This window comes from Nannospalax galili, unplaced genomic scaffold, assembly GCF_000622305.1.
Source record: "Nannospalax galili isolate Female #2095 unplaced genomic scaffold, S.galili_v1.0 scaffold274, whole genome shotgun sequence".
Lineage (NCBI taxonomy): Eukaryota > Metazoa > Chordata > Mammalia > Rodentia > Spalacidae > Nannospalax > Nannospalax galili.
In genome coordinates, this window is record NW_008335435.1 from 980,678 (window position 1) to 1,001,541 (window position 20,864).

The 20,864-nt window shown below is 38.7% G+C and overlaps 1 protein-coding gene across 1 annotated transcript in view; it reads left to right on the plus strand.

Moving 5' to 3' along the window:
* Fto (FTO alpha-ketoglutarate dependent dioxygenase) overlaps window positions 1-20,864 on the plus strand; it is a 457,526-nt gene that overhangs the window by 200,453 nt on the left and 236,209 nt on the right. Inside the window, exon 5 of the mRNA XM_017797386.2 lies at window positions 18,487-18,566. Coding sequence (XP_017652875.1) covers window positions 18,487-18,566 — 80 coding nt within the window. The remainder of the gene's footprint in view (window positions 1-18,486; window positions 18,567-20,864) is intronic.

Sequence of the window (20,864 nt, forward strand, 5' to 3'; positions counted from 1 at the left end):
TTAGGGAGTCCCGGCGCGCTGTAGACTTACCCCAAGAGGCCTGAGGATAGTAGTCAGAATGCCCTTTTGAAGTGCACATGAAAACAGTCTCCAGATTAGATTATGTTTTGGCCATAAAAGAAGTACTAACAGTTTTTAAGAAGCTAGTATTGGGCTGGGCATGGTGACACACATCTTTTTAATCCCAGCAATCAGGAGGCAGAGGCAGGCAGGTGTCTATAAGGTTGAACCTAGCCTGGTCTACACTGGGAGTTCCAAGCAGCTGGGGGCTACAGGGAAACCCTGTTTTTAAAAAAAACAAAACAAAGCAAAACAGAGCGCACACACACAAAACAACAAGAACAAAAACAAAACAAAAAACACAAGTTAGCATTATTTTATTTTTAACCACAGTGATATAAATTTCTAGTTCCATATCAGCAAGCATACTATAAAATTCACACATATATTGGACTCTCAAACCAGTTTCTTAAAAATGAAATCAAAAGAGAAATAAAAATATTTTGTAAGAAATGAGAATGGGGGGCTGGAAAGATGGCTCAGTGGTTAAGAACACTAGTTGTTTTGCAGAAGACCCGGGTTCGAATCCCAGCACCCACATTGCAGCTAATAACTGTCCGTAACTCCAGATCCAGGGGATCTGACAGCCTCTTCTGTCCTCCACAGGCATTGCACGACATGGGTGCACTCACATACATGCAGGCAATACACTCATACACATAAAATAAAAATAATAAAGAAAATAATTTAAAAAAAAAAGAAATGAGAATGGAAATAAAACATGCCCAAACTTTTGGAATGCAACAAAATCATTCTTGGAGGGAAGTTTTATTGTAATAACTGCTTATTTCAAGGGGGAAAGGAAAGTCCTCTTATAAACAACTAAATATATATATATGTAAAACAGCCAGAAAAAGTAGAATAAACCAATTGCAAAGTTAGTGGGAAAAAGGAAATAATAAAAAGAACAGGGTAGAAATAAGTGAAACAGATTGAGAGACAGTAGGAAATGTGAAGAAAACTAAGATTTGAAGTTTTTGAAAAGATAAAGTTTATAAATCTTTAGCTAGATTAAGAGGAATAAGACGGAGAAATGAAATTATAAATGAAAGCAAAGTATACCAACTTTACTGAGGGGGGAATATATCAGGCGAGACCACTGTGAAGAGCTTTATGCCATCAATTTAAAAACATAGAATAAAGGGATAAATCCCTAGACACATGGCATCTGTTAAGACTGACTCGATGAAATAGAAAAACTAAACAGACAAATCTAGAGCAATGATAGTGGACTAGTAATCAGTCTCTCCACAGAGGAAAGCATAGATTCTGAGGGCCTCTTTGGATTCACTACCAACATTTAAAGAATTTATAGCAATCCTTGGAATCTTCCAGGAAACTTAAGAGGAAGGAACATTTCCAGATGTGATTTGTAAAGGCAAGGTTGCCTTCATGACATAACAGAGAAAAGCATTAGTCTTAAAGACAATTACAGGCCCAGTTTCACTTAGGACCATAGAAACAAAAATCCTTAACAAAGTATTAGCAAGCCATACTCAATAGCACTGTGAAAGGATCATATATGCAGAATGACTCAGCAGATGCACATTCATTACTGTTGTATATTAGTGGAATAAAAGACAGAAATCATGGTGATGATCACAACAGATAGAGATAAAACATTTAACAGCGTCAGCATCATTCAGTGCCATGTATGCAAAGACCATATGAATGTCATAGTCAAGGGTGCCCACTGCTAGCACTTCTGTCTTCTGTTCAGCATAGTACTGGATAGATCGTTAGGAAAAATAAAGAAATGTAAGGCCTCCAAATCTGAAAGGTAGTCATAAAACATTCTCTGATTGCACATGACATTAGATACAAGCGACTCAAACAGTCTGCAAAAAATCTGTTAGATGCTGGATGTGGTGGTATACATTTTTAATTCCCAGCACTTGAGAAGTAGAGGCAGGCATATCTCTGTGAGTTTGACACCAGCCTAGTTTATGTAGGAAGTTCTAGGACAGCCAGGGATGCTTAGTGAGACCTTGTCTCAAAATAAAAAAAAAAAAAATTATTAGTAAACTCAGTAAAGTTACATGATATTAGATTAATACCAAAAAATCAGTTACAGTTATGCACACTAATAACAAACTTTTCTCAAAAAATAAATCCAAAAAATTTTGTTACAATAATTTCAAAAGGAAATTATTTAGGAATAAATTTAACCAAGGAAGAAAAAGTTCTGAACCCCCAAATTAAATGCCATTAAAAGAAATTGAAGAACACACAAATAAATGGATAGGTATACCATGTTCATGGATTAGAAGAATCAATACTTTCAAAAATGTCCATATTACCACTAAGTGAGTTAGAATTCATTGAAATTCTTATCACAATTGAAATAACATTTTTCATAGGAATAAAAAGAGAAGAAGCTACTAAAATTCAAATGAAATCACCAAAGACCTTGAATAGCCAAAGAAATCTTAAGAACAGTCAAGCTGGAGGCCTCATACTGCCTCAAGTTATGCTTCACCCTGTAGTAATCAAGTCACAGTGGTTATGGCCTTTGTGTTAGTTGCTTTTCTCATTGCTGTGACAGAATATGTGATAAAAGAAACCCAAGGATAGGTTTATTACAGCTCACAGTTTGAGAGCACAGTTCATCATGGTGGGGAAGGTATGGCTGCAGGGCGTGAGGCTTTGGGTCACATTGTGTTCCCAGTCAGGAAGCAGACATGAATGCTGGAGCTCAGGGGTGGCGATGTCTACATTCAGGGTGCATCTTCCTCCTCAGTTACACCTTGCTGGAAAGACCCTCATAGGCACACCTAGCGGTGTGTTTCCATGGTGACTTCAAATCCAGTCAAGTTGCTGGGGTGTAGTAATGTCCCCCTTTAATCCCAGCACTTTGAAGGCAGAGGCAGGTAGATCTCTGTGGGTTCCAGGCCAGCTGGGGCTACAGGGAGACCCTGTCTCAAAAAAGAAAAAGACTAAATCCAGTCAAGTAGACAATGGAGACCAGTCATCACAACATTTGTAATACTTTATATTTAATTTTTTGACAGAATATGTTTATGTACTTGGCCAACCATTTTGTAGTACAAACTCAAGTCTTCATAACTTGGGGAAATAATCTATCATTTCTTTGGTTGTCCTTTGTCTGTATTCCACTTTTCTCAGTTTTCTATGAGATGTATTTAGGCATCTGGAACCCATTTCTTTGTTTCCCACCTTTCCTGTGGCTGCTTTTTCATTTCCTTCTGAGTTCTAGAGGGATTTCTTCAGCTGGTTCATCTATTGATTTTTTTTTTTTTTTCCAGAAGAGACGTTGGATTCTCTGGGAGGTGGAGTTACAGGAGGTTGTGTGCCACCTGCTATGGGAGCTGTGTGTGCTGAGAATTAAACTCTGGCTCTCTTCAAGAGCAGTGTGTGCTCTTAGCCACTGAGCCAACTCTTCAGCCCCCAGCTGTCATTTTAAATGTAACAATCCAACCTAAAAACAAAACCAACTCCAGCAGTCTTTGCTGACCTCACAGCATTCCGCTTTCACAACTGCACTGGCCTTTTCACAGCTGCAGTATCTTTGGAATCAAGTGTCTTATCAAAAGGTTGAGAATTTTCTAACATACTTCCTGTCAGTTTGGGCCTTTTTGTCAGAGACTTTTTGGAGTGGTTCCAGTCCTTTGTATTGTCATATTTTTTGTGTGTAAGTCTGTGATTTCACCTTGTCTGTTTAGCTTTATACAAAGAAGAACTACTACTGGTTTCTGGGCAAATACTGGGAATTGGTTTATGGCAGACTAATATGGAGTCCTGGACAAATCCTTCTCTTGAAGGAAGGAAAAGAATGTGTTCCCACATCTAGATGACAGTTTGATAAACTGGAGCATGCTTAAAACTTGTGTCTTCATGTGGTAAGGATGCCTGAATGAGTGGACATAGTTCACTCTGGCACAGCTGTGTGTACCAAGTCTTTGCCTCCACCCCACCTGGCTCCCTTCTCCAGAGTAGAGCTTATCACAGAAACATGCCCCAGTATGTAAGCACCATGGGTTGCATGTGTACAGTGATGTCCCTCAGTGACAACAGCCCTGCTTTGAGCACCTGTAGCTTCTGCAGGTTTGAGGTGGAGGATCAACATTTCTCTTGGGATCTGTATAGTTATTAGGTGTACTGCTCTCTCAGAGACAGCCCGGTGTCAACCTTCCTTGCCTTTCTTTATGTAATCCCACCTGTCCTGTTTCTAGCACACTTCTTTGCACTTCTGTGTATTGAGCACCGTACCCTAATGCTGAGTGCTGCAAGAGGTCTTGGTGTTTTTATCTTGCAGCAAACATTTCTCTGAGAATCCAGGAGTCAGGCAGATACTGCCAGTGTCTTAAGCTGACTTCTTGCCAGGAGCAAGATGTTGCTGGCTATTCAGTTCTGAAAATGTTCTCATTTGAGGGTGTCCCTACATCTAAGAAAAGTAAGGTCATAAATACTAAGATTGAGAGATGAGAATAGACAGGTGAGGGAGAAGGGAAGTCCTCAGCAACTGTGAACTTGGGGAGCTTGGACTTCACTACTGAGCTTGCTTACTACTAACTGAGCAGAGGCCGATTGTTACATTAAGAAATGTGGGTGAAAAGACCCCAGCTACCAGCTGAACCACAAAATCAAGAAAGTCAGTGTGTGGGCAGACTTAGGATGACCGTTTGTCTTGGTTTGTCCTTAGGGTAGGGGATCCCAGTATGTGGGACTGTCAGTACCAAAACCACCTTGTGTCCACCAGAAACTGGTTGCTCTTGTATTCCATTATGCTTCTGTATGTGAGATGAGAATTCATGCTGCAGTGAATTCCCAGGGCGCTCTACCCACAGCCAGCAGAGTGAGCACTGCTTTTTATATTGCTGTTCTGCAGAATCAGTCTGTAAACTCTTGTTCCAATTGCAGATAGAGTTAGTTTTCAGCTGTATTTTGAGATGACTCCAGCAAGTTCACATGTTTTTCATATTTTCTTTCTAAAAATTATTGGGAATAGTCTTTGAAGGTGGGAATGCCTTAGTATGTCCTTTGAGATATTCAGTCCATGAAGACTGAGACTTAAGAGTTTTTAGATAAAGTAGAAGCTCTAAAATGACAATGAAAAGATTTCCCTCCTAAAAGTTATGAAAGATTAGAGGAGTTTGGAAGTAGTTTCAAAAGAATTGTTTGGTTAGAGAGTTGCCAAGGATTTAAATAAAGGTGCAAGCCCATGTGTCCCTGTTGATGAAGTGTTTGCCAGTTGGCCTGCATCACATTCTTCACCACTCAGTGGAAGAAAAGCACTTAACAAGTATGTTCATTAAGATGATCTTTCCCCAATGATGTCTGTGGATCCTAATATTAAGAACATAGAGATAATAAGGCTTTTATTTGAGTTGATGAGACCAGCGTCAATGTATTTCCTAGAAATTGGTGCAATTCTTCCTCGGATCTGATCCTGGAACCCCCTCTACCTGCTACTTTTTATTCTTTTGCTTGATCCTGAAACTCCTTTTAGGTATGCAGTGACAACCAAGCAGGAGTGCTCTAGGAGGTCTTCACTAAAATGAAGGCACTTGGATATTTTCTGAACCATAGCATGTTCCTGTAAAACTGCTAGAGGCTATTCAAAAGTTGGCCCACATGAATTTTCCAAGTACTTCCCAGAGTGTCTAGAATGTAATTCTGGGTTCTCGTTCTCTCTCTCTCTCTCTCTCTCTCTCTCTCTCTCTCTCCTCTCTCTCTCTCTCTCTCATCTTGCCCCCTGTCTCATGTATATATTTGTGTGAGAATGTGCATATGTGTGCAGGTGCATGAAGAGGTTAATGTTAGGTGTCTTCCTCAAGTACCCCTCTCATTATTTTTTGAGGTAGAGTCTCTCATTGTACCTGCAGCTAATCAGGTCAGCTACCCTGGCTAGCCAATCAACAGGAATCTGCCTGTCTTCACCTCCACAGCACTGGATTTACTGAGGTGTGCTGCCTCACCTTGGTTTTACATGGCACTGGAGATCCAAACTCAATTCCCAGTGCTTGCCTGGCAATACTTTACCCACCAAGGAGTTCAAATCCCCAGCACCCCATGTAAAAAGTCTGGCGCATGGCTGCATGTGCCTGTAACTTCAACATTGTGGCGGGAGCCAGATGGTACCCAATAGCTCACTAGCCAGACTAGCCAAAAAGGCAGGAGTTTCTGGTTCTGCGAGAGACTCTTTCTCAAGGCAATACAGTAGAGAGAGTGATAGAGGAAAACACTTGACATCCTGCTCTGTACCCCACATGCATACAGACTCACATGTGTGTGACACATAACACACACACACACACACACAGTTTTCCAAATATTTCTTAGTTTATGTTTTTGTGTGTGTGTATGTTATTTTTCTCGTCACTGAACAAATACGTAAGAGAGGAAGGGTTCTTTTGGCTCCTGGTTTGAGGGTACAGTCCCTCATAGGGGGCATTGCAGTGTTCAAGGTGATGGGAGCTTGTGGCTGGGACTCCTCTCATCTTGGTGGATGGGGAGGCAGAGAGGAACGAATGCTGGCCTTAGCTCACTTTCTCTTTTTTCCTGTTTTATTCCATTGAAATCCCCAGCCCATGGGATGTGGCCACCCACATTTCACACCAGCCTTTCTCTTCCTTAATCCCCTCTGAAATGCCTTCACAAACACACCCAGAGATGCACCTCATTCTCCTAGGTGACTCTCAATCCAGACAAGTTGATGACAAAGCTGTTTGTCTATCATCTCTTTTAAACAGTGATTTCATTTCTAGTGTGGTTTTAGATTTGCAGCAAATTGGTGAAAACAACAGTTCCCACAGACCACTGCACCCTTGCATGCAGAGCCTTTGTCAGTAGTAACATCCCATACTGGAGTGCTATACGTATTGCAGCCAGTGTTCCCGCATTGGCATGTATCTGTCACCAGTCTGTAGTTTATATGAAGGTTTGCTTTTGATGTTGTATTTTCTGTGGTTTTTGAAATATATATATATAATGACATGTAACTAGCAGTATGGTACCATGAGAAATAAAAAGTTTAAAACACTCTGTGCTTGTCTGATCTTCCCTACTTCTCCCTCAGTCTTGGCAGTCTTTGAATTTTTAACTCTCTATAGTTCTGTCTTTCCCAGAATACCAGAGTTGAAATCATAGAGTCTGAACCTCTGACACTTAGCACTTATGTATTTAAGGTTCTTTCATGTTTTTCTGGCTTCATAGCTCATTTCTTTGTAGTGCTGAATAATATTCCACTGTCTGAGTATACCACAGTTTATGCATTTGCCACTGAAGGATGTCTTGTGCTTGTGCCAAGTTTTAGCCACCGTGTGTAAGACTGCCATAACCATTCATGCATGTAGATATAAGTTTATAATTCCTGTGATATTATTTTTGTTTTGTGTGTATGAGTATATTGCCCACATGCATGTTTAAGTGAACCCAGGTCCTCTGGAAGAGCAGCCAGTGCTCTTAACTTCTGAGTCATCTCTCCAGCCCTGTTCCTGTGAGTTTTTATCATGAATGGTTGTTCCATTTTGTCTATTTTTCTGCAACAATTTTTTTCATTAGCCTTTTGATTTAATGACTTACATTAACTGATTCATTGGCTTTCAAATGTTGAACAGTCTTTCACACCCAGGATACAGCCCATTTGGTCATAGTAATTCTTTTTTAAAAAAAAATATTTTATTTATTATTTTTATTTTGTGTGTATGAATGTATTGCCTGCATGTGTATAAGTGCATCTGTGTCATGCAGTGCCTGTGGAGGTCAGAAGAGGGGGTTGAATTTCCCTGAAATTGGAGTTACAGATGGTTGTTAGCTACCATGTGGGTGCTGGGAATCTAACCCCAGTCTTCTTCAAGAGCAGCCAGTGCTTTTAACCACTGAGCCATCTCTCCAAGCCCAGTAATTTTTATACATTGATGGATTCAGTGTCCAGCAGTGAGAGAATATCCTTGTTACCCTGTTTCCTCCCCAGTATTTGGTGGTGCCAGTGTTTTGGTTTTTGGTGATTTTACTCTTGGGTATGCAATAATGGCTCATGGTATTAATGTACAACTCCCTAGTGAAATACAATGTTGGACTTTGTAAATGTTTATTTTATGTCTATGTTTACCTTCTTTGGTGAAGGGCCTGGTTAGGTCGTTTGTCCATTTTAATCACATTGTTAGCTTTCTTACTGTTGAGTTTTAAGAGTTCTTATGTATACTAGTCCTTTATTGAATATGAATTTTACAAATATTTTCTTATCTACAGCTTATCTTCTCATTCTGTTGACAGTGTCTGTCGCAAGAAGTTTTGTTTTTAAAAAGTACAGCAAGTCAGTTTTTTCATGATCATGTGTTTGGAGTCAGAGCTAAAGAGTCATCATCATACAGACCACCTAGACTTTCTCCTGTGTAATCTTAGCGGCTTTATTGTTTTTTTGAGTTTTACACTTGTCTCTCTGATCTCTCTCCAGTTAATTTTTGTGCAAGGTGTGAGGTGTGTACCTAGATACCTGTGTGCATCTGTGTGCTTGTGTGTCCAGTTGTCAGAGCACCCTTTGTTGGAGAGACCATCTTTTCTCCTTTATATAAATTTTCTTTGTTCCTTTGTCAAAGACCAGTTGATTTCGTTTACTTGGGTCTATTTTGGGACCCTTTGTTTTGGTTCTTTGGTCTGTTTACTCTTTTATTTGTATCACAATGTCTCATTTATGCAGCTTTTAAATAAAATCTTTGAGTAAAGGCATGTTGACCCTTGAGCTTTCTTCTTTATCAATATTGTGTTAGTTTTTCTTTGTCTTTTGCCTTTCTATAAACCTTAGACCAGTTTATGAAAGTAGCTTGCTGGGATTTTGATTGAGATTGTATTGAATTTGTAGAAAAAGATGAGGATAACCGATATCTTGACAGTATTGAGTCTTCCTGTCCATGAACATGGGATACCTTTCCATATATTTCATTCTCTTTTAATTCTTTCATCATTATAGTTTCTTCAGATAGATCTTGGATGTATTTTATTTTTGTAGTGCTGGAAATCAGATTCAGAGTCTCATGAATCCTAGACAAGTGCTTTGCCACTGAGATAAGCGTTCAGTCTTAGACCTTATATTTATTTTTGGATTGTATTAATCAGGGTTCTCTTGAGGAGCAGACATGATAGAATGAGAAAAAAATACATATATAAAGAATTTATTAATCAGTTTACTTCAGGATTGTAAGAGCAGCTGAATCATTCCCAAGAGGCTGAGAACTCAGTAGTTGCTTGATTCTGGAGGCTGGGTGGGTTCCTCAGCAGATGGAGTTGTTGTCCTATAGTGTCTATCACTAGAGAAGCCAGTAGTTGCTCAGTTTATGGGATGGATGCCTCAGCAATACCAAACTGGCACTAAAAATATGGAGATTTCCTGGAGAACAGCTGGCCATTAGTCAGCAGAGGAAGCCCAGGAATGCTGGTTCTGATGTCAGTGAAGGATTCAGCAGCAGCAGCAACAGGGTAAACCAACTCAGTGACAAGAGGGAAGGCCAAGACCGCAAGAGGCAAATCTTCCCTCTGTCATGCCCCTGTTTATCTGAGGCTACCAGAAGGTACTGTGCATATTTGGGGTGGGTCTTCCTATATCAATGAAAGCAATTAAGACAATTCCTCAATTGGAGCGCCTTACTCAGGTGATTCTGATTTGTGGCAAGTTGACATTAAAAGCAGCCATTACAAGAATAGTTGCAGAGGGGTGTGTGTGTGTGTGTGCGTGTGTGTGTCCTTTTAGTTTTCCTAAATGGAGGCTTATCATGTGTGAACAAAGACAGTTTTATTCCTTTCTTCCAGATTTGTGTACCTTTCATTATATTATACGTAGCTAGAACTTGTCTGATGTTGGAGATAAGCTTAATGCTGTTGTATTCCGATGCTGTAGCTTCTCACCCATAAGGATCAGCTATAGGGCTTTCTAGGGGTTTGGGGTTTAGGAGTTTGGTTGGATTCTCTATCATGTTTCAGAAATTCTCAGTTTCTGGGTTATTCAGAGTCTTTACCATGAATGAGTATTGCATTCTGTCACAATGTTTTCTGCATCTATATGATGATGCTTTTCTTCAGCTCATTGATTTGATAGATAACATTAATTGATATTCAAATGTTGAACCAGTCTTTCACCCCACTTGGTCATACATAGTGAACAATTCTTTTAATGCACTATTGAATTAATTTTGCCATTGTTTTGTTGTGGATTTTTGCACCTCAGACCCTTGGTTGAGGAATTTCCTCCATCAGATTGTCCAATGAATATGTCTATGAAGCATTTTCTTGACTGTTAATTGATGTAGGAGGACCCAGCCCACTGCTCTGACAGTTCATCTTTCCCCTTTTTAGTTGACTTTTGAGATATTTTGTCACAATGACATAAAAGTCTGTAGAATTGTATTTTCATTTAGTTTACAATCTCTTATAATTTTTCTTGAGACTTTTTTTCATGACTCATTATGTAGAAGTATGTTTTTCAATTTCCAAGTATTTTGGGATTTCTTTCTATCTTTCTGTTATTGATTTTGTTGTTTAATTCCTTTTTGGCTTGAGGGAGATGTGGTATGATTTTTGTTGTTTTATATTTGGTAATGTATATATGATGCTCTAGAATGTGGTCTGTCTTTGTGTCTATTTCATGTGGGCTTGGTAAGAATGTGTATTCCATTGTTGTTTGATGAAGTAGTCTTAATGTTAATTATATTCAGTTGATTGATCATGTTGTGAGTTCATATATGTTCTCAATGATTTTCTATCTGATGTAGCTTTCCTTTCTTGACAGAGGAAAGTTTAAGAGTCTATCTTTAACCTTCACAGTTCTATCAGATTTTTTCTTACATATTTTGATGTCTATTGTTAGGTACATGCACAATAGGGATTATTATATTTTCTGGGAGAACTGAGGGGTTTATGATTGTTTAACGTCCTCCTTTTTCTGTGACAATTTTGTTTTTGCCTTAAAGTCTACTTTGTTTGGTATTAATATAGCCACAGCAACTATTTTTTAGACAAGGTATCTCTATATAGCCCCAGCTGGCCTGGAATTTACTAGGTAGACCGTGCTGACCTCAGTCTTATAGAGATCTGCCTGCTCTGCCTCCCAAGTGCTGGGTTAATGGTATGCGTCACCACGCCAGGCTATATCAATTAAAAAAAATGTTACAGATCATCCTGCATGTTTATTATGAATTATTTCTTCATGATCAATTTCTGTCTGCTCATCTAGCTACATGTAGTCACAGTGATGTTCAGCTCCACCTTTGATAAAATTATAGGAAGTCTTCAAGGCCATCATAAAGGCTCATTTAACTGAAAATCAAGAGACTCTGACTACCCTATACCTTAGTCTTTTACCAGATTTATCTTGATTAATGCAGTATATGTTTCACAATTAAATTGTGTTGCTTGTAGACAACATTTAGTTGGGTCTTTTTGATCTGTTTTTATGGTTTCTACTTTTTCAGTGAAATCAGAAATCATTTTAAAGTTTAATATTCAAGAGAAAAACCTGGAATTGGAGAGGTGGCTCAGTGGTTAAGAGCACTGACTATTCTTGCAGAAGACCTGGGTTCGAATCTCAGCACCCTTGTGGTGGCTAACAACTTTCTGTAACTCCAATTCCAGGGAATTCGACACCCTCCTCTGTCTTCTGTAGGCATTGCACAACACTGGTGCACCTACACACATGCAGGCAATATACTCAAAGACATGAAATTAAATGAATAAATAAAAATTGTTTTAAAAAAGACACAAACCTAAACACATTGAAGATAGCATGCGGTTCTGGTTTGTTTCTTCATTGCTGTGACAAAACACTGACCAATACCAACTTGGGGAGGAAAGGATTTATTCAGCTTACATCTCCCAGGTCACAGTTCATCAGGGAGCCCAAGGTAGGAACTCAGGGCAGGAACCTGGAGGCAGGAACTGGAGCACAGGCTATGGAGGAATGCTGCTTACTGGCTTGCTACCGTGGCCCCTGCTCAGCCTGCTTTCTTATGCAACACAGGCCCACCTGCCCAGGGGTGACACTATAGACATGGCAACAGGCCAGTCCAATAGAGGCAATTCCCCGATTGAGGCTCCCTCAACCCAGGTGTGTCAAGTTGACACTAAAGCTATCCAGCACATCTGTAGCATACATAGTAATTGAGTGCATTGTTCCTGTTACTAAGAACAACTTGTCTGTTAGAACAATGACTCATAAAACAGATTTTTTCCCCTTTACTTGCTCTTTCTGAAATGCATTTTCTTTCTTTATGTAAAGTTTTCAACTGATACTACTTTTCTTTTGACAAACAGCTTTTCCTGAAGAGCAAGTCTCAATTCTTTTTGGTTTTCATTTATCTGAAAAAGTCTTCATTTCTCCTTTAACTTGAAGGATAGTTTCACATGGTTCATAGTTCTAGGTTGCTGATTTGCATGGTCAGTACTAAATATCTCATTCTACAAGCTTCTTGCTATATAGTTTCTGAGGAGAAACCAGATGTGATTTTTATCATTGTTCCTGAATAGATAAGTGGGTTTTCCCTCTAGTTTCATTCAGACATTTTTGTCCTTGATTTCGTATAGTTTCAATATATGCCAGGGTGAAAGTGTACTTCAGTGGTACAGCACATGCTTAGCATGCCCTTGGTTCGGTCTCAGGACCAACAAAATAAAACATAAAAACAATAAATGTGGCATGCCTAGGTATGGACTGTTGTTTTTTTGTTGGCATTAATGTTGCTTGATGTTTTCTGAGCTTCAGTAATTTGGTATGTGATGCTAATTTATGGATATTTTTTAGTTATTATTGCTTCTGATTTCCTTCTTTTTCCCTTCAGTCTTTTCCTTCTGGTATTCCCATTATACATGTAGTACACCTTTTGTAGTTGTCCTATAGTTCTTGCATAGTCCATTCCTTTTTTTCTTGTCTTTTTCCTTTTTGATTTTCAGTTTTGGAATTTCTATTAACATATCTTCAGCTCTGAGATCTTTCCTCTGTCATGTCTTGTTTGCTAATAAGCCCATCAGAAGCATTCTGCATTTCTGGTAGGGTTTTGATCTCCAGTGTTTTTCTTTGATGATTTGAATCCCCACCCTTTGCTCAAGTTCTCCATCTGTTCTTGCATGTTTTCTACTTTTCCCTTTAGATCCTTAGTATATTAATCATAGTTTTAAAAAATTAATGGTTTCATAATTCTAACATTCTTGTCATATTTGACTTGTTCTGATTTTTGTTTATTCTTTCAAGCTGCACCGATTGCCTTGTAGAAGGCTTTTTTATTTTTTTCCTGATGGGTAACACTTTTGGGTGAATGGAACTGCATTAAATAGGCACTTAGAAAGGGGGTGAGATGTATAGGGAGGAGGGAGGAAAATGGTCTGTGATCTTATGGTTTGGTCTTGATCTTTTGGGGATTTTGTATTCCTGAACTGTAAATTTCATAAGTGATGCTCCACATTTCCCTCATTCTTAGTTGGGATGGTATGTAGTACAGGAGCTGAATTTATATATTTCCTTGCCCAACAAGGTGGCGCTGAGGTCAGTGTTTCTATCCTCCTTGCTTGGAAGGTTACAGAGACAAGATTGGGTTGTTCCCTCCCCGAGGGTAGCTGGTATCTGATAAACCAAATTAACTAGGCTCTGGAGGTTCCTGTTGAGGCTGGGCTTTGCTAAGAAGAGCAGAGTGCTCTGGACTGTTGGCCAATGGTTCATTTCTCCTCTTTCTGCTGGAAACAGCAGATTTTTCTCTTATCTTTTCTTTGAGAACCTGATAGAGCTTCTGGAGGTAAAACTTGCAGAAGCACGTAGTCACCCATCATGCATCCATCTGTATTTTTTACCTCTTAGTTTTGTCTGCATTGAACCATAGCCATTTGCTAGTTATGGTTCAGATTTTCCTCGCTGCTCTGCTTCCCACAGATGCTTTTGCATGTTGGATTCTTCTGTGTGAAGTTGTGATTTGTTTCCATCCTGTCTGCCTCTCCTGTGTTTGGTAGCAGTGGTTTGCCATACCACCTCACTTCTCTAATGGATCTTAGAAGACTTGCTGATTATTCCGTTTTGTTACTGCTTGCTAGGGGAATGTGTGACTTCTGATACCTTTATCTGCCAGACTAGAAATGGGAAATCTTGGTAATTTTTAAGTTGTTTTTATTGAGATTTACTTAAGATGGCTCACATGTAGAAACTTCAACTTAAGACAAGTATAGATTAATATAGAAATGACCACAAAGATGATATAGAAAGTATCTATCATCTCTAGAAAGTTCACCAGTCCCCTGCTCAGTCAGTCCCTTCCCTGCCCTCAGTCTTTGCAACTGCTAACCTGCTTTTTGCTGCTGGGCTTCCATCTTCCTTCAAATGTCTGGGAAGTAGTCAGACTGCCTCTGGGTAGTTACAAAGACTTTTTTCCTGGGCTGGAGAGATAGCTCAGTGGCTAAGAATACCAACTGCTCTTGTAGAGGAGCCAGGTTCAATTCCTAGCACCTACATGGTGGCTACTAACCATCCTTAACTCTAGTTCCAGGGGAATCCGACACCCTCTTCTGACCTCCGTGGCACTGCATGACACAGGTGCACTCACATACATGCAGGCAATACACTCATACACATAAAATTAATAAATAAGCCGGGTGTGGTGATACACGCCTTTAATCCCAGCACTTGGGAGGCAGAGGCAGGTGGATCTCTGTGAGTTCAAGGCCAGCCTGGTCTACATAGTGAGTTCTGGGACAGCTGGGGCTACAGGGAGCACCTGCCTCAAAAACAAACAAACAAACAAAAAAAACAGCCTGGTCTACATAGTGAGTTCCAGGACAGCTGGGGCTACGGCTACAGGGAGCACCTGCCTCAAAAACAAACAAACAAACAAAAAAAAAACAAATAAATAAAAGATTTTTCCTGTTTTTATTCTGGAAATTTTGTGATTTGGCCTTCTACATGTAGGTCTATGATCAATGTTGATTGACTAGGTTCTGCTCTTACAAAATGACTCATTAGGAAATGTAAATCAGAAGTGCCCTATCACTTTAGCCCCACTGAATATCACTTTAATAAAAAAGAAAAACAGAAAATAGCCAGTGTTGATAAGAACATGGAAAAATTAGAAAGCTTGTGTGTTAAGGGTAGAAATAATAAACTGAAATCATGCTCTCAAGGAGAGATATCTGTACACCAGTGGTCATACCAATATAATTCACAATAGCCCAAGGATGGAAGCAACCCAAATGTCCATCAGTAGATGAATGGGTAAACAAAGTGTGGTATACACATACAATAGTTTTATTCCTGTCGTATGTTGCAATATAAGTGCAACTTGATGACATTATCTTTAGTGAAATAAGCCAGTGGAGGCTGCTTATACATTAATATCTTAGTATTTGTTGTTGAGAGTTAGAGTTTCTTTCCATGTGCCAATACATGTGATGTAAACCCTCCTCATCTGACTGGTCCTACCTTTTGTTCATTCTTTTGAGCTCTGCTTTTAGAATCTTTTTGTCTTTTTTTTTTTCTTTCTCTCCTGATGAGTAGCATGATGCCCTGGGTTTATGGGACTGCATCAATGTGTCTTTAGAAAGGAAAGGTGATGAGATGTGTAGGGAGGGGAAATGGTCTGTGATCTCATGATTTGGTCTTTGTCTTTTAGGGATTTTGTGCCCCTGAACTGTGAATTTCACAGACAATTCTCCATATTTTCCCTCATTCTTAGTTGGAACTGTGTGTAGTGTAGAAGCTGAATTTTATGTATTTTCTTATTTTATTTTAAAATATTTTTATGTGTTTGAGTGTTTTGCATGCATGTATGTAAGTGCACCTGTGTTGTACAATACACATGGAGGCTAGAAGATGGCATCAAATCCCCTGTAACCATGGTTGTTAGTTGCCATATGGGTGCTGGGAACCAAACCCAGGTCCTCTGTTAGAACAGCTGGTGCCTTTAACTGCTGAGCCATCTCTCCAGCCCTTTGAGTATGTAAGATCTCTCAGGTGATTGTTTTCTGAGTGGTCAGACCACTAATGAATAGCCATCTGCAGTCACTCTCACTGCTACCTGTTCAATGTGTTCCCTTTTCTACTTTCACAAATGTGATGATGTATATCATTTTTTTACCAGTCCCTTAAATTTTTTTATTTAATAGACCTGCACAAATTATAACAGAGAGTAAATACCTTATTTACATCATTTTTTTTTTAAATTTTATTTTTATTTTATGTATATGAGTATATTGCTTGTGTGTAGGTAAGTGTACTCGTGTCATGCAATGCCCACGGAAGACAGAAGAGGCTGTCAGATCTCCTGGAACTGGAGTTACAGACAGTTGTTAGCTGCCATGTGGGTGCTGGGATTCGAACCCAGGTCTTGTGCAAGAACAGTCAGTGTTCTTAAATGGTGAGCCATCTCTCCAGCCCCCAATGTACATCATTTTTATTATACTTTGCTTCAGGGTTTTGAATGCCTTGATTCTCTCTGAGCCTTTTGTTTTCATCAAGTTGGAAAATGCTTTGAACATTATTTCTTTAGTTAAAAGTTGTGTGTTTGTTGGTTTTAAGTTATTCTCTCTTCCTAGGACTCAAGTTACATTTATGTTAAATTGTTTAATATTGCTCCATAGATCATTGAGATTCACTCATATTTTGAGATCTTTTTAAAGGTTTCCTTTATTTTTTAGAGTTTTTTTTTTTGTCTGTGTTCTAGTTCATTAATCTTTTCTTCTATAGCGTCTAAATTTCCTTTAGTCTCATTTAGTGTGGTTTTAATTTCAGATACTTAATATCTAATTTCTAGAAACTTCTGGGTACACACATACACACACAAACACAATATGCAAGATCTGTATATGTTAAAAAATCTATATATTTTTCTTATGTATATATTTTTTTCTATTTAAAAAATAAGTACTGATATTATACATTGTACTTATTGCATGCCTAATTTTGTTACATTCTTTTAAAAATCTGTTGAATTTTGCCCTCATGAATAATTAAATTACTTAAATTTGAATTGAATTCTATAGATACTTAGTTTTAAGCTTTGCTGGATATACCTTGAGCAACTTTTACTCTGGTGCTAGTTTCAACTTGTACTAAGATTGTACTTTTTCTTAGGATAACCTAATGCTCCTTTTTCATAGGAGCATTCTGGCTACTGAGAACATGCATTATTCTGATTATGTTTGAGGTCTGGGATTTTTTCAGGCTGCTGCTTTCTGATGCTTCCTTTTCAGCTTTTGGGAATTTGCACTTATACAGGTCAGTGCTTAGTCAGTGACACCCCCCCCCATGTGTGTCTTTCTAATCTAGTATGTCTTAGTAATCATGCTGCCTTGGCCTTTCTAACTCTACTCGGTGTCATTTTTATTCACTTCCCCTTCTCCACTCTGTATTTGAAACCTTTTCTAGGCACTAAGCTAAGGCAATGATGTACCTACCTATGTTGTTTCACTTTTCTCTGGGATCTGGAATCTGTTTCTCAGTGTCAGAAACTTAGATTCATAATTTTGGTTTGTTCTACAGTTGTTAAAGGCCCTGGGTAAACCTTGCTATTGTTATCTGGGAGTGCCAGCCTTTCTGCTGTCGTGCATTTCCTATTTATGTTTAGAAAGAAGATGATGGGTATTCTCTGACATCTATGTGACCTGGTGGCCTTTGACTCTAAGTTTAAGGTTGTCTGTTTTGGTGTCTCATCGAAACCTGTGTTAGAAACCACAAGTTTTTGGAGGCACATGCTGTTTGGCCCTTGTATTTGTAATAGAGGAAGTAATGTCCTAAGTAGACAAATTACAGATTTTGTCTGGCTTATACCATAAGTTCTTAGAATGGACAACAACCTGGCCTTTGATTTTTTTTCTGTCAATGCTTATGATTTTAGGAGTATTCTTCAACTAATTTATTCTCGGCCTATTCTTTTCTTATTGTGACTCTATAGGCTTGAATTCTAGTCTGAGTCCAATAGGCAGTATGCTGAATGGGTTGGTTTGTTGCTGAGAAAATTGTCAAGGCATAATTGATACTTTGATTAGACTGAAAAAGGAAGATTTCAAATAATAGAAAAGAATTCTGGCTTATTCTAAAGATAAGGTTCTTGTGTGAAAGAGAAAAGCTCCACAAATAGTAAACCTGGTAGTGACTGAGCATTGTAAGACCACATGTGATAGGGGGACCATATGCCCTGTTTACTGAGGAAAGAGTAATTATTAACAGCATCCTGGTGTGGGTGATTTATTTTGCATGTATCTATATCTGTACACATGTGTAGGCATCTTGGTTTGAATGATTTATTTTATACATACACATGCAATATTTATATGTCATCCTACTTACGAGGAGCAGTTTACAGAATACAAGGTGCTGAGTCCTTGATTATTGTTGTTCGTTGAATGATGGATTTACTGTTTACTTTGTGTTTTGGTTAAACAGTGAATAGTATGTACTGTCTAATAAGAATATTGAAAGTTTTCTTTTGTATTTTTCTGCAGATGACCTCAATGCCACCCACCAACACTGTGTTTTGGCTGGTTCACAACCTCGGTTTAGTTCTACCCATCGAGTGGCAGAGGTAAATATCAATAAAGATGGGATTTAGCTTAATGGAATTTGGCAGAAGTAGCTGAATGAGCAATTTATGGTGGAACTTTGGGAGAATACTCGACAGGAAAATCACTTCCATCTAACTTGACTCTAGTCTTCTCTTGCCTTTTAAGCTCTGGGTTATGTTGGATGCAGTTTTGAAATATATTCACAGCATGAGATAAACATATTTTACCTTTTGGGGTTATGCTTCTTAAAAACTTTTTCATTACAAATGTTTATTGTGTGTGTACATGTGTGTTACATATGCATGTGTGCCACAGTATGTATGTGAGGTCAGAGAACAACTTGTAGGATTCAGTTCTTTCCTTTCATCATGTGGGTCCTAGGGATCAGACTCAAGTCATCAGGCTTGGCAGCAAGCCCCTTTACCTGCTGAGCCATCTTGGAGCCCAGGGTTTTATTTCATGAAGAAGGTAAATGCTGTTGGCAGATACTGCTAGTTCAAGATTTCTATGGGTCCTGTATCTGCTAAGGTCAAGGGTGGGGGAAATGAGGTGAATTTGTGTATACGTTAGCTGTGGTGGCTGAGAATCAACATTTTCCTTCGCTGTTGGCCAGACATCTGGACATACAAATGTAAATTTAGGAGAAGCTTATGAGTGGTATCAAGAAGGTTCTGAACTCCCTAATCATGTTCATAGCCCAAGCATTCTGCTGGGCAGTGGCTGCTAGTCCACTGAAGAGACTAGATCAGAATGGAAAGTTAAGAGGTGAGGAAAATCTCAAGCAGTCAACCTAGGACCCTAGAGTGCAGGGGTAATGACAAGAATTACAGATTGACTTCTTCTCCGAGCTTGCTTAGTTAATTATTTAACTAATTTCAAGGTGTTGGGGATTGAATCCAGGGCTACTTACACAGTAGGTAAACACTCTGCCACTGACCTGTAGCCCCAGTCAGCTTATTGACTGTGCTTTGCCTCACAGCTTGACTTTTTTGAGAATACAAGGGGAAAAGTATAAGAATGGTGGACAGAAGGAATACAGCAAAGTGTCAGAGAGGCACAAGTTAAGACCTTCTCAGTTCTGAGATTGTGCAAGGCTTCACGAGGCAATAAAGCAGCACCACATCTTACCCATGGACTGTATGCCATGACTCAGTGTGGCAGACAGGGCATGAGTGTTTTTGTATGCTAGCAAGCCCACCAGCCATTTTTTTCTCTTTGCTGTTCATTCATTCTTTTAAATCTTCCATGGCCTGTCCTATGTCCTATATTACAGACATGGGAGAGAGAGCCATGGGAATATCTGCAGAGTGCTTTAAAAATATTCTGTCTTTGGTCTGGTAACAGTACTTTTAGGAATCAAATCTAGGAAATATTTTAGTAGAACGGTATTGATGAAGAGGTTTATCCAGTGCAATCAGATGACAGGGTTATACTTTTATTTAGAATTTTTTCATTTCATTTTGTTTCCAATAGTCAAATAAGGAAGAGATTAATTTTATAAAGACCAAAGTTAGATTTTTGTTTCCCTCCATAGAAGAAAGATGCATTCAACTTAATACTGTTCCCTTAGTCCAGAGCTGTCTTCTCCTTCTTGCAGTATTAACATCGTGTGGCTTACCTGTGCTTCATCCTCCAAAGTGATTTCTGTTCTACCTGTTCACAATGAGTAGAAGTGGGTTGTCTTAAAGACATGATGTTTTGAAATTCCTTTTAGTTAACTGAACGAAATGTATTTAGATTTTTGATTGCACATGAACAGCACTGTGCCTATTGGTTCTTAACTTTCATTTGACTGTAGTTTTATTTCCAGTTTAATCCCCAGTGATGGAATGTTTTGGAGAGTCAACACAATGTGTTTTTAGAAACTTAGTTTCAATACTAATTCAAAATTCAAAAAGTATCCACGGTTATATACTGTCTTTTCTTTCAAATCATCTAGTTCTGCCATTCTAGAAGTAACCAAATGTCTTCAAATTTTTGTTATAATTTCAGTGATAATATATATCTCTAAAAGACACAGACACACACCAGTATTAGCCTGTCCTGTATGCTTTGTTTTGTTTTAGAAACCTTACTGGTGAGAATTATTTACCAACTATTAATTCTCATCTTGGTGTGGGTATTAACTTTTTTAGATATCACATGAAAAGCATTAATAACCCAAGGAAAAAAATAGAAAAATTGGACTGCATCACAAAGTTAAAAATTCTTTGTACTTAAAAGTGAACTTTCAATAGAGAAAATAGTAGGACCATAGGAGAAGGGTATTTTAAGGGAGAAAGGGGGAAAATGGGGGCACCTTAATTGGGGAAACCATG